Source organism: Pan paniscus, chromosome 19, assembly GCF_029289425.2.
Source record: "Pan paniscus chromosome 19, NHGRI_mPanPan1-v2.0_pri, whole genome shotgun sequence".
Classification (NCBI taxonomy): domain Eukaryota; kingdom Metazoa; phylum Chordata; class Mammalia; order Primates; family Hominidae; genus Pan; species Pan paniscus.
The window spans coordinates 79,855,052-79,868,558 of NC_073268.2; the positions used below are offsets into that span (position 1 = coordinate 79,855,052).

The 13,507-nt window shown below is 50.7% G+C and overlaps 1 protein-coding gene across 5 annotated transcripts in view; it reads left to right on the forward strand.

Moving 5' to 3' along the window:
• Positions 1 to 13,438, forward strand: part of MAP3K3 (mitogen-activated protein kinase kinase kinase 3) — a 74,371-nt gene extending 60,933 nt beyond the window's left edge. For 2 of the 5 annotated variants that reach the window (XM_034942691.4, XM_034942693.4), the window contains 9 exons: positions 2,664 to 2,737; positions 5,661 to 5,728; positions 5,923 to 6,015; positions 6,678 to 6,869; positions 7,402 to 7,550; positions 8,241 to 8,372; positions 8,872 to 9,001; positions 9,381 to 9,558; positions 10,683 to 13,438. In XM_034942691.4, the coding sequence (XP_034798582.2) occupies positions 2,664 to 2,737; positions 5,661 to 5,728; positions 5,923 to 6,015; positions 6,678 to 6,869; positions 7,402 to 7,550; positions 8,241 to 8,372; positions 8,872 to 9,001; positions 9,381 to 9,558; positions 10,683 to 10,911 (1,245 nt within the window). In that variant the 3' untranslated portion in view covers positions 10,912 to 13,438. The remainder of the gene's footprint in view (positions 1 to 2,663; positions 2,738 to 5,660; positions 5,729 to 5,922; positions 6,016 to 6,677; positions 6,870 to 7,401; positions 7,551 to 8,240; positions 8,373 to 8,871; positions 9,002 to 9,380; positions 9,559 to 10,682) is intronic. The other 3 variants (XM_034942692.4, XM_034942694.4, XM_034942695.3) reach the window with 2 other exon arrangements.
• Positions 13,439 to 13,507: the final 69 nt, after the last annotated feature.

Consider the following 13,507-nt stretch of genomic DNA (forward strand, 5'->3'; position numbering starts at 1 on the left):
GCACTAAAGGGAAAGGCAGTTCATTGGGACTAATTGGAAGAGGGAGCAATCACCTTAGGGTGTGTCTACCACAGTGGCTCAGCCATTTTAGTGGCTAGCTTTTAAATTGGTGGCTTACTTGATGCAAATGGCAATTTGGCTTAGTGAACTCACCAAGCGTGAGATCTCCAGCTTCATTCTGGTCTTTTCAATAAACTTGCTTTGATGTAAAAGAAAAGGCTGCTCTTACACTTTCTGGGATTTGGCCTGAGAAGGGGAAATTTCTTAAGGGGAAAATGTCCAACAGAAGGGCCTGTGCTGTCACATGGGAGATCTTACAAAAAGCTGATTCTTGTAACTTTTCTTTCATTATTCAAACTATGTAGGCTATGAGAAGCCCTTTGTACTCTTCTTCCTTCTATACTCCTGCCTTCCAGATAAATTCATGTTTGGAGTAGTGACCTGGAGTGCCATTAGCTGCAGATTTCCTTTTTGGGCATTTTACTGACCATCCTTTCTGGTTTCTCTAACCAGGGTACTTCTGGACATCAGCTGTTCTAGGGGTGACTTGGGTGTAAAATCCCAGAGATTGCAGATGAGCTTGATTGCCCTCAGTCTGTGTCCCTCGCCATGGTCCTATACTCTGCCCCCTTCACTTTTGTACTTTGCCTGCATGGCCCTGGAAGGCATGGGAGGATTTGACTCCCAGTGAGGACAGACTTTTAGAAAGAGGCCAAGGAAGGCAGTGGTTGGGGATTGCCAAGGTCCTCCCCCAGCGCCTGCCTCTTTAGCTGAAGAGAATTGCTCCTGGTAACAGGCCATTTGAGATCAATCTACTTAACAGGAACGAACACTGCATAGTATGTAATAAAAGAATATTCCAGTGTGACTTTACTGAAAAGTGAAAATATGATAAGTTTTGTTTTTTCTTTAATCAGGTTTAAGCAATAATTGCATCTATTTACTAATTTTTAGAATGAGCAAAGCATGATTCATGTTAATTTTTTGGCCTAATTTTTCCAACAAAAATTATGTCAGTCCGGTCGCAGTGGCTCATAGCTGTAATCCCAGCACGTTGGGAGGCCAAGGCAGGAGGATTGCTTGAGGTCAGGAGTTCAAGACCAGCCTGGGCAACATAGCAAAACCCTGTCTCTACAAAAAAAAAAAAAAATTTAATTAGCTGGGCATAGTGGCACACCTGCCTGTAGTCCCAGCTACTCGGGAGGCTGAGGTGGGAGGATCACTTGAGCCCAGGCTGCAGTGAATTGCACTCCAGCTTAGGTGACAGAATGAGACCCTGTCTCGAACAACAGCACCAACAACAAAATGCTAGCACAATGTAACGTCCTTCACTCCCTGCTTGACTTCTAACCATAAAGAACGTCATTTTTTACAAGAGTGTTCACAGGACTCAGCAGTTTTCCCCAAGGCCTCTTGTGAATCTTTGGTATTCTTCCTCCACCACACCTGCCATGTTATTTATTTGTCCATTTTGTCTTTATCTGTTAACTAGTCTAAATTTGCCAAATATGCATCTGATGGATTTAAAGCAATTCTCTCCCATATTGGTTTCATCCACTTTGGCTATCCTATATCCTTAGCAACATTTGCAGTTTTACTTTGCAATTAATTTGCCTTGATTGGCAGATTTTAAAAAATCATGTGTGACAACATGACTTAAAGCATTTGAAATTATGGGTGGGGATGGACCCTAGTATTAAATGGGAAAAAATATTTGAGTTGGAAACTAATTTTATGGAGGTCGTTAGTGAATTTTCATAATTCTGATACTTTGTTTCCCTATGTAATTTTTTAAAATTAATTAAAAAAATATTTAAACAGAAACAAGGTCTCACTATGTTGCCCAGGCTGGTCTTGAACTCCTGAGTGCAAGTGATCCTTCCCTCTCAGGCTCCCAAAGTGCTAGGATTACAGGCATGAGCCACCAAGTCTGGCCCCTATGTAATGTTTAATGTTGGAGCTCGGATAATGAATATTCTGAAATTGAAGACCCCACCCCAACTTTTGTGCAGAGAAAATGAAAGGGAGGACCCTTCAGGACATTGATTGGAGAAAAAGGGATTCCAAAGGCCTTTTGTTGCTGCATTTGACCAGGGGCCAGAGAAATATTTTATTATATTTAGATATCTATTACCTCTGCATTGGACCAGGAACTGGGACATTTTTGTTCTGGTATCAGCTGTGCACTAACTAGTTTTATGACTTTAGACAAGTCTCCTAACCTTTCTAGGCCTGTAGTGCTCATCTGTGAAATGAGGCAATCCTTGTCTTTGTAAATTATAAATTATGGAGTGTAAACAGAAGCATTAAGGTCCCACCCGAACTCACTGGAAGGCTCAGCAGGGTAGTACCATCTCCAGCGCCAGGCTCCAGTGTTAATGAGCCAAGAACATGCCAACAAGAAAAGCAGAGCCTCTGCTTTGCTCTCGTGCCAGAGCTCCTTGGGATGCCAGCCAAGCATTTTTCTCCCTCCTGGAAACTTGCCTTTCAAACTAAGGGGGAGGATGGTACCTTTCTAACTATTCTTCCCATTGCATGGGGAGAAAGAGGACACTTTCATATTTTGACAAAAAGGCCCATTTGCTGGCCCTTACCATAAAGCCTGGGTCACTGGGGGGAATTGGGGCTGGGGGTGTGGCTTCATTGTTTGACTTGCCTTACAGATGCTGGATCCCCTGAACAGTGCAGAAAATTCCTTGTCTGGAAGCTGCCAATCCTTGGACAGGTCAGCAGACAGGTATGGGACTGTGGGTGGTTTGGAGGGTAATGCATAGGCATTTTTGGAATTGATGGGTTGAGGAAGAAGAGTTAGCTCTGCAGGCCCAGGGTTAAAACATCATGCTTCTAGGAAAAGCCTTCTCCTTAATTTCCCAAACACCACGAGAATGTTATGATGGCATAATTAAATGAATGTAAAAATAGCTCATAAAATAGCAGCTTATTTGTTGTTCTAAGTGCTTTACATGTTTTGACTTTCCATATAATATATGCCGCTTTCGTACTTTTGGCCTCACTGCTGTGATCTGAACTGAGAAGGAGTGGACTGTCAGTGTTTTAGGGGGAAAACTGAATTCTCATTCATTGTTTTACCATCATTTTTTATTCCAAGTGTTTTTGGTGGAGTAAGAAACTGAAACCCAAAAACAGAATATCCAGAATGCCTAGTGTACCATGCCACCTGCTTGGTGTATATCTTCTTCTTACACTTTGGGAGGAAACAAGTGGTGTCCTTTACATACCAAATCGCAAAGGTATGTTTGGAGAGGCCTTGGCATTGATCTTGCCACTCCCTCGCCTCTGCCTCATTATGCCCAAGAACTCTTTTGATCACGTCTGTCTGGGCTTAGGACTGTGGTCAGAGGCTATGGAAAAGGTTTGGGGATTTTTTTACTTTGTGTAACTGATTAATTGTTCATTTGGGTAGTGATATTATGACTATGGCTAAATTTGCATTGTCTTGCCTAATAGACCTGAGCACTGATGAGCACTGTCTTCCCTTTAGATATCATAGAATACAGTCATGGTTACTTGGTTTCCAATGTGTAGCCTTGTTTGGGGCTTGCTTTCCAACCAGGGGAGTAAGAAGGCACAGGCAAGAGTGCCAGGGCTTGCTGTCATAGACTGAGGGCTCTGCCAAGACAGGGATTGACTCTGGCTTTGGATTATCTCCTAAGCTTTGGAGGGGAAAGGGGAGAGAAGAGGACTACAGAAGGTCTAGTAGTTGGGAAATGAGGGGGCAGCCCCCTTGTGCCACTGCCTTAAGAGTTTCAAACCTGTGGCCCCCGCAAAAGGCCAATAAGCACTATTGTGTAAGGGAAAGGGCCATTCAGGTGGGTGCTGGGAAAGATAGCTAAATTTACCCGCCTCTCTATTCTTGGGTTTTTTCCTCTGTGCCTGCAGTACTTTGTTTTCTTCTCATTGTGAATGACCTGGACTTATTTCCTTGAGGTCCAGCCTGACTTGGGCTCAGGGCTTTCATCTTCCCTTCACGGGATCTGGGAAAGGGCATGAGATCTGGAGCCAGACAAACCTAGATCCAGTCCCAGCTCCACCAAATATTAGTTGAATGGCTTCAGACAAGTCTTTTAACCTCTCTATTCCTGAATTTCCCCATCTCCAAAATGGGATGGTGATGATTAAGGTGAAAGAAAGATGCCTGGTTTAGCAGCAAGAACATAGACTTTGGGTTCATAGACCTGGATTTAAAGTCTGGCCTTGAGGCACTGTGGCTCACGCCTGTAATCCCAGCACTTTGGGAAGCTGAGGCACGCAGATCACCTGAGGTCAGGAGTTTGAGACCAGCCTGACCAGCATAGCGAAACCCCGTCTCTACTAAAAATGAAAAAAAAAAAGCCAGGCGCGGTGGCTCCTGCCTGTAATCCCAGCCCTTTGGGAGGCTGAGGTGGGCGGATCATGAGGTCAGGAGTTCGAGACCAGCCTGGCCAACATAGTGAAACCCTGTCTCTACTAAAAAATACAAAAAAAAAAAAAAAAAAAAAATAGCTGGGCGTGGTGGCAGGCGCCGTAATCCCAGCTCCTTGGGAGGCTGAGGCAGGAGAATTGCTTGAGCCCAGGAGGCGGAGGTTGCAGTGAACCCAGATCGCCCCATTGCACTCCAGTCTGGGCAACAGTGTGAGATTCCGTCTCAAAAAGAAAAAAAAAAACAACAAAAAAAATTAGCTGGGCATGGTGGCACGTGCCTGTAGTCCCAGCTACTTGGGAGGCTGAGGCAGGAGAATAGCTTGAACCCAGGAGGTGGAGGTTGCAGTGAGCCAAGATCGCGCCACTGCACTCCAGCCTGGGCGACAGAGCAAGACTCCATCTTAAAAAAAAAAAGTCTGGGGCTGGGCGCGGTGGCTCATGCCTGTAGTCCCAGCATTTTGGGAGGCCGAGGCGGGTGGATCATAAGGTCAAGAGATCGAGACCATCTTGGCCAGTGGCGCGTGCCTGTAGTCCCAGCTACTCGGGAGGCTGAGGCAGGAGAATCGCTTGAACCCGCGAGGTTGAGGTTGCGGTGAGCTGAGATGCTACGGCACTCCAGCCCGGCAGCAGAGCGAGACTCCATCTCAAAAAAAAAAAAGTCTGGCCCTGTCTTCCTAGCTTTATCTTTGAGCATATAAATAGGACTGTGTGTGCCTAATCTGTAGGGGTGTCTGTGAAGACAGAAACAGCCTAGCTGCTCATCAAGTGGATCTGCTATTATGTTATTTTTATTATATGGTGTATTTGCTACCTCACAGCGTTCTGAGGATTAAATGAGAAAAAGCTCACTTTAGAAAATAGGTAAGAAAGCAGCAACCTATCAACGATGATGCTGTGGCTGTTTTTATTACTGCCCTGGGCAAAGGATTCTCTTGGAGCTCTTTGCCTGTTACAGAGGTGGGAAGAAAGGCCAAGGAGGGAGAGGGCTGTGCAGCCAGGCTGGAGTTGGGTCAGATGGGGGAGATTTACCACTCAGGGTGCTGTCAAATTTGGGTCACAGACTAGTGAAGGGAGGGTGGAGAAAGCAGGAGCTGGGCTCAGAAAAGGGCTATTTCCCGCAAAATCTGCTTCCCCCACCTAATGCTGTGGCAGGGGTTAGAAAGGGAGACTGCCTGGACGCCCTGCTTGGTTGCTGTGGAAGTGTGTGGGAGTCTGTTTTTTCTTTTTGTTTTCTCCAGCCCATCCTTCCGGAAATCACGAATGTCCCGTGCCCAGAGCTTCCCTGACAACAGACAGGAATACTCAGGTGAGTTCCACAGAGCCTGGGTGGGTAATGCAGGGTGTCTGGGTGGGGCCTCAGGTGGCTCTGCTTCGACTTTTCTGAGTCAGTAGCTCTCCTTGGGCTTGGTGCTTTGAGGTCTCAGGTGCCTTGGGGACTTGGGGGCTTAAGTGGCTCACATTGACCTACCCAGAAGCCAGTGATTCTCCTGTCTTACTCAGATCGGGAAACTCAGCTTTATGACAAAGGGGTCAAAGGTGGAACCTACCCCCGGCGCTACCACGTGTCTGTGCACCACAAGGACTACAGTGATGGTGAGTTCTTCTTCACCTGCTCCCTGCTGGCTGCCTCAAGAAAGGACAAGTTGCCATGAGGAGGGTGGGTTCGTCCATGAAGTGCCTGTATTTTCCTTCATTCCTGAGGATTTGTGGCCCAGACTTGAGGCATGGGAGACAGGAAAAAAACAAAAACAAAAACAGGGAAGATAGTATTTGTAGACCAGATGCTGCCACTGGGAACTCTGACCTTGCTTGAAGCCAGTGGTGTGCTCCAGGGGCACCATCTCTCCCATGTCCTCTTCTGCCCCACAGCAGCAGGTGGCCTGGGCCCTGTAGAGGGGTAAGGAGTAGGATACAAGGAAATCAGTGCCTTCGGGTGTGGCTTGGCCTTGCAAGCAATTGGGAGCCTGTTGGCCAGCCATACACCTTCCCTTTGGCCAGATCTCCCTGAACCAGACTACTTCCTAATTTCTGCTTTTGTCCTGATTCTTGGAGTGCTTGGGACAGCAGCCTCTGTGGAATGAGTCAGGTGGGAGTGCGGACAGGATGGGCTGGAGCTGGTATTATCTATCACTTCTGGCTGAAACCTGGTTTGTATATTCCGCCTTGTAGCCCGGGGTGTCTCAGACCTGGTTTGTACGTTCCGCCTCGTAGCCTGGGGTGTGACTTGCTCTACTCTGGCCCTTGCACCCTTTCAGGCAGAAGAACATTTCCCCGAATACGGCGTCATCAAGGCAACTTGTTCACCCTGGTGCCCTCCAGCCGCTCCCTGAGCACAAATGGCGAGAACATGGGTCTGGCTGTGCAATACCTGGACCCCCGTGGGCGCCTGCGGAGTGCGGACAGCGAGAATGCCCTCTCTGTGCAGGAGAGGAATGTGCCAACCAAGTGTGAGGAGCTGTCCCTGGCTAGGAGGAGACTGCCCAGGTGGTCTCAGACAAGCTACGGGGGCAAACAGCTGGGCCCCTGGGACCCTTAGGCTCAGCAGGTGGTGGCTTTGGCCCAAATGCACCACACGGGATAAGCCTTGGAGTGTCTGAAGCCTGGCTCCACTATTGTGTGACAAGCCTCTTCTCCTCTCTGATCTTTAGTTTTTCCGTGTTTAAACTAGGGAAGAGCACACCCTTCATCCCTGCCATATTAAGATATTTAGGGGCTTTGGAAGGAAATGCATTTGATCAATGCAGAAGAGCATTTAACCATGACTTCAGCCAATCCTCTGCTTCTTAGGACTCTCACTTCAGGTCCGAGTGACTAGGGCACTGGGCTTGCTCCGGATTGTGGTGGAGATGCTCTACTAAGAGATGATGTGATGGTGCTGGGTGAGGGGGAGCCTGAGCCAGAGACCCTGTTCCTGGAGAATGAATGGGATATTCATAAATAATGTACACAAAGTAACTCTTTCCTTCTGCTCTCCTGTAGCTCCCAGTGCCCCCATCAACTGGCGCCGGGGAAAGCTCCTGGGCCAGGGTGCCTTCGGCAGGGTCTATTTGTGCTATGACGTGGACACGGGACGTGAACTTGCTTCCAAGCAGGTCCAATTTGATCCAGACAGTCCTGAGACAAGCAAGGTACACTTAACCCGTGGTCTGACTTCCAGTTCCCTCCTTTCAACAAAAATGCCTCTCTTACCACACAGAGTAGTTGCTTGAGATGCTGTAGGTTGCTTCCTCTGTCATTCTTCCCAAACTCCCTTTCTGTCCATCCTGGTCCCAGCCACAGGGTGAAAGGACTGTGGTCTGAAGAGCACCAAGCACCTGGCGGGGAGGGATTGGGTGTAAGGAACTAAACTGATGCCATAGTACCAAGTAACCCAAACTGAGAGGTGATGACCTGTGACACAGAGGGGACTCCCTCCCCTAGACAAGTATCTCTCCCCAGCTCTCAGCCCAGGAAGGAGCTGTGGGGCTCCTTCACTTGGTCCAGCTCTAGAGGAGGAATCATATGGCCTGTCTTTGCAGTTCAGCTTTCAACGTCGCTTATACTTCAAGTTCTGTGGACAAACAGCAGTTACCTTAACTAAGCACCCACAGCCCCTTCTCCCACCTCCCTGCCTCCTTCCACCCATGGGAGTGCCACCATCCCAAGGCCTGCCCAGCATTGTGGCCAAGAGCTAGACAGTTAAGAGAGTCCCCCTTTTCTCCAACTGCAGTTCCCAAGGCAGATCCCTGTGAGGCCACTAACTAGGGCAAGCTGAGCTGAACCCAGGCGGGCAGAACTAGGGCCCTGAGAGCTGAGGCGACCACTGACCCCTCCCCTAGGAGGTGAGTGCTCTGGAGTGCGAGATCCAGTTGCTAAAGAACTTGCAGCATGAGCGCATCGTGCAGTACTATGGCTGTCTGCGGGACCGCGCTGAGAAGACCCTGACCATCTTCATGGAGTACATGCCAGGGGTACGTGCCCCTTGAATGCATGTGAGACACACACAAAAGAGGGCCTGACCTGGGGGCTGGGGCCTGCAGGAGCGGGGTCACCTTGGATAGGAGTTTGAACACCTGAGGCTCCAGAGGCCCAGAGGAGCAAAGTGAGGTGATGGTGGGACTTGGAGTCAGGAGGGCCCTGCCTCAGGTTGCAGTGGGAGTATGAGATGACAGCTGTCCTAGGTCCAGCACTCCCCTGAGGCATGTAGGGCTGGCCCACTGTCCAGTAAATGCAGCCTTCATCTGGAGCAGAGAGGCCTCCCTGCTCCTGGATTTGGGTGGCGCTCTGCTTGAGAAGGACTTGTGGTACTCTCTTTTCCAAACTGCCTGACAGCTCCTGGCAAAATGCCCTGCCCAGCCAAATAGGAATTGAACAAATCACTCCTTTGCTGCCATGCTGGGGGCTGGAATGGGCTTGCCCCTCCACCAGCCCTCCCCTGAGGGGACTCCTCTGACTTCTTGTGGCCTCCAGGGCTCGGTGAAAGACCAGTTGAAGGCTTACGGTGCTCTGACAGAGAGCGTGACCCGAAAGTACACGCGGCAGATCCTGGAGGGCATGTCCTACCTGCACAGCAACATGATTGTTCACCGGGACATTAAGGGTGAGCAGGGCCAGGATACATGGAGTCCCCAGGACCTGGGTTCAAGTCTACCATTGAGTGCCTGCAGGGGCCAATCACTTAACCATTCTGAACTTTCTGAAAAGTGGGACCCCAGTTGTTTCCCTGAGGAACTGGTGAGATTGGTTGAGCAATATGAGAGAATATTGCCAAGTTCCCTCTACATGTGGGCCTTGGAGATGGTCATTTTGTGCGGTAGATCTGAGACTCCCCTTCGCTAAATCCTTTGCCCTCTGCAGTTCATGTCTAATTCAGTGGTAGCCCTGCCCTCTCCAGCAGCTCTCAGTGACCTGGGGGTGGGGAGGATGGGAGAAAATGCAAGAGGGTCCAGGGTTGCAGCCTCTGCCCTTTCATGCCTCAGGAGCCAACATCCTCCGAGACTCTGCTGGGAATGTAAAGCTGGGGGACTTTGGGGCCAGCAAACGCCTGCAGACGATCTGTATGTCGGGGACGGGCATGCGCTCCGTCACTGGCACACCCTACTGGATGAGCCCTGAGGTGATCAGCGGCGAGGGCTATGGAAGGAAAGCAGACGTGTGGTGAGCACTGGGACATGCAGAACCCATTCTTCCACCCAGGCCATAGTGGCCCCCCATTAGAAACACACCCTGGGGACTTTGTGGTGTGGCAGGAGGGAGTGTGCCCAGGGCCCAGGCTGCAGTGTGTGCAAGGGTATTATTGGGTGCAGTAGCACACACACCACATGGGTGGTGCTCAAAGCACACTCCATTAGAGCTGGGAACTTAGGCCATGGAAAACATCCCTCATGTTTGCTAAATCTCTTAAGGAAGCAGGATCCACTCTGAAGGCCTGAAGGCCTGGACCAGTCTCTCAACAGGAGCAGGCTTCTGTCCCTTCTAGCACTCAAGACAGTTTGCACTTGCTTGACATAACCTTGTGTCTATCCTCTGAAATGGCCCCTAAGTCAGGAGAGCTTCTCCCCTTGGAAAGCTATTGTGGTGGGCTGAATAATGGCCCCCCCAAAGATGTCCACTGCCTAATCCCTGGATCTGTAAATGTGATTGTATATAGCAAAGGGCCTTTGCAGATAGGATTAGGTTAAGGGTTTTGAGATGGATGGATTATCCTGGATTAAGGGTCCTTACAGAAGGGTCTCGAGGTCAGAGTGGCTAATAGGAGGTGAGACAATGAAAGCAAGAGGTTGGAGTAATACAAGGAGGGGACCATGAGCCACGAAATGCAGGTGGCCTCTAGAACCCAGGAAAGGCAAGGAAACAGGTTCTCCCCTCAGAGCCTCTGACAGGAACCAGCCCTGCCGCCACCTTGACTTTAGCCCTGTGAGACTGATTTTAGACCTCTGACCTTCAGAACTGTAAGATGATACATTTGTGTTGTTTTCCTGCCTCTAAGTTTGTGGTCATTTGTTAAGAGCAGCTATGGGTAGCTAATACAGTTATTGTAGAGTTCTTTCTGTCAAGGCTAAGTGATTCTCTTTTTCCTAATTTCAAGAAGTACCCAGGTGTGTGGTGAGTGTAGGTCCATGAAGCCCACGTGGACAGACATCCAAGCTGAGGTATCCCTCAGCTTGGCCTGTCCTGCACCTCAGCATGCTGTGAGAAAGGCGCCTCTTTCTGCAGTGGTGGGCAGGACAGCTGGGAGTCCAGGGCTGGCTGAGGGGTGACATGGGGTTCTCTCTTTCCAGGAGCCTGGGCTGCACTGTGGTGGAGATGCTGACAGAGAAACCACCGTGGGCAGAGTATGAAGCTATGGCTGCCATCTTCAAGATTGCCACCCAGCCCACCAATCCTCAGCTGCCCTCCCACATCTCTGAACATGGCCGGGACTTCCTGAGGCGCATTTTTGTGGAGGCTCGCCAGAGACCTTCAGCTGAGGAGCTGCTCACACACCACTTTGCACAGCTCATGTACTGAGCTCTCACGGCCACACAGCTGCCGGTCGCCCTTTGCTGCATGGCAGGGGGCTGCTGCTGGGCTCAGTGAAGTTGCTGCTTCTCCCAGGCAAGGCTGTGGACCATGGAGTGGCAGCCCAGCCAGCGTCGGTCTGTGCCCCTTCCGCCACTGGGGCTCAGAGCCGGGGTGGGGTGGCTGCAGCCTCAGGACTGGGAGCCCCCAGCCTGTCAGATCCAGGAGCTCCAGTGTCCTGAGCTCAGCGTGGAGGGGTAGGGGCTGGGAACAGTGTGCAAGGCAGCCGTGGGCCCCACCCTCGGGGATGTGTCCTGACACTGCAATTGGCACCGAAGCCCAGAGGGTCTGGGGGCACAAGACTGACGCCAGGGTATGAAGAGTGTTATTTTCATTCAAAGTGTTATTTTGTTTTTCCTTCCAATGTCTGGAGACCACCAGGGCATCTCTGGGCTGGATGAGCTCCCACAAGCCTGAGGGAAAGGCCAGCACTCGCTAGCAGTGGCAGGCAGAGGCCCAGGCTGCCGTCCCCTAGAGTCCCAGGTTGGCTCTGCCAGTCCTGTCCTTTACCAAAGATGAATGAAGCAAATGTCATGCTGCCTTATTCAGGGAAGGAGGAGCCTGTCCTGCCTGTGGCCATGACCCTGCCTCTCCCAGGCAGGGGCCCGCGATGTGGAACTGCTGCCACTGAGGGGGGATCCAGTTTTGTCAATGCAGTTGTCTCTGTTTTACAAGTTGGAGTCACTCTTATGCTGTACCCAGTTTCTAAACTGGAGACTGTGTGTGCCCTCTGGGCTCTGAGTACCCCTGCTTTGGGCTTGGGCCTAGGCTGCATTGGAAAGGGCTGAAGGTTGTGGCCTTTGTGCTCCTGGCCCAGCCTTTGTTCCCCACTGGAGCAGAAGGAGATGGACGACACGGTGGGGGCATCTGGCCCGGCCAGTGCCCTGATCCCAGAGAGCCCGAGGAGGTGTCTCAGGCTGCCTGAGTCGTGACCTGCTAGGCCAGAGCCCACTCCGTCTGGTAGAAGGGAAAGCCCATGTGCTACCACCAGCTGTGTCCAAAACCGCCAGCTCTGTTCTTCCTCAGCCAGCCTCGCCCATCCCCTTGAGGTCTCAGCCCCTTTCCCTTGTAGCTCCTCCCCTGGAGGGGGAATGGCAGCAGGGGTTGGGGAAACAGCATCTCCAAGCAGCTTAGAGTTGGCCATATTTACCTCAGCCTGGGCGCTGGTCCTTTCTTCCGGCCCCTCCCCTCCAAAATGTGCCTATTGCTAGAGCTCCTCCCTCTCAACACCCAGTTTCCTTGGGAGTTGTCATTAAAGGAAAAAAAAAAAAAAAAAAAAGCCAGTGCCCAGGGATGGGCATCTCCAGGGAGCTGGGGATTAGTGCCAGGCAGCCCTGCCAGCCATGCCTACATCCCCATGGGCACAGAACAAGCCAAAGCCTTCGTTGTATGTTGACGATGCACTTTTATGAATGTAGTTTCTATCGCTGTTTTTAGCCTTTTCACATCATGTAATGTGAGGCCTTGTACTTGTTAATTTATATCTCAGATCATATTTGATGGTTTTTATATATATCAATTCTAGACTGTTACAGGTGACGGACGCCTCAAGAGAGAGAAGAGAAAATGAAAGCAGCTGGTTTTGCAGAAGTGTGTGTCGCATGCGCCAGTTGGGCCTGGACCCTCCTGTGTCCATCCCTGTTCCCCCAGGGGCTCTATCAGCCCCTGTACCCCACACTGCCCTCTGAAGACAGCACAGGCTCCTGCTTCCACCTCGGCCCTTGCCCAGGGTGGGGCCTGGCCCTCATCTTGACCAAAGCTGCTGTGTGGCAGCTAGGCCTCTCTACGACCCCATCTTGGTGGCTGCACACTCTTCCTGGCCCGCACCCCCATCCCCAGTCCCTGTTCCCAAGAGGATACAGAGCACAGTGCTGGCTGACTCAACTGTGCGTCCCAGGTTCAGGGTCTTACAGAGCTCCACCCCCTGGGGTCTTACCTCACTGGGAATGTGTTTTGAAAATGAATTTGAAGACAAGCCAACAAACCCTGCACTCCAAAAAAGCAAAACAGACCCTAATTTTTTTGTGCCAAAAACTGTGGACATGCTGGCTCAGCATCCTCAGGACCAAGTTGTTGCTTAATTTATTGTTTTTTAATAACTAATCCAGATAAAAAGTTGTGGGGCTTCAGGGTGACCTGGGCCCAAAGGTTCTGAAGGGCAGTTCCTGGCAGCCCCAGGCTTGCTGTGGGAAGGGGCCGTGCCGTCACTTTCTCATCATTCCATGGGGTGTGTCTGCCTGGGCCAACTCTGCATGGAGAGGCCAGGGCTGGGGACAGTCCGCACTCTGCCACCCTCCTGCCCCTTCCACCCACCCCAGCTCTATGTCTGTGTCTGAATTGTGGATCATGCAGCCATGGTTATTGTGGAACTGTGGAACCTGCAGCCATAGTTATTTGACTATATCTTGACCGAGGGCTTGCAGTGCAAAGCCAGGCCAGTGTTGCGCATTACTTACAATAAAAGGGATCATTTATATCAGAGGGGTCCTGTGGCAGTGCTTTCAGTTGTGGGGGGGTGGAGGTAGGTTTTTGCTTAGCAGGGGCC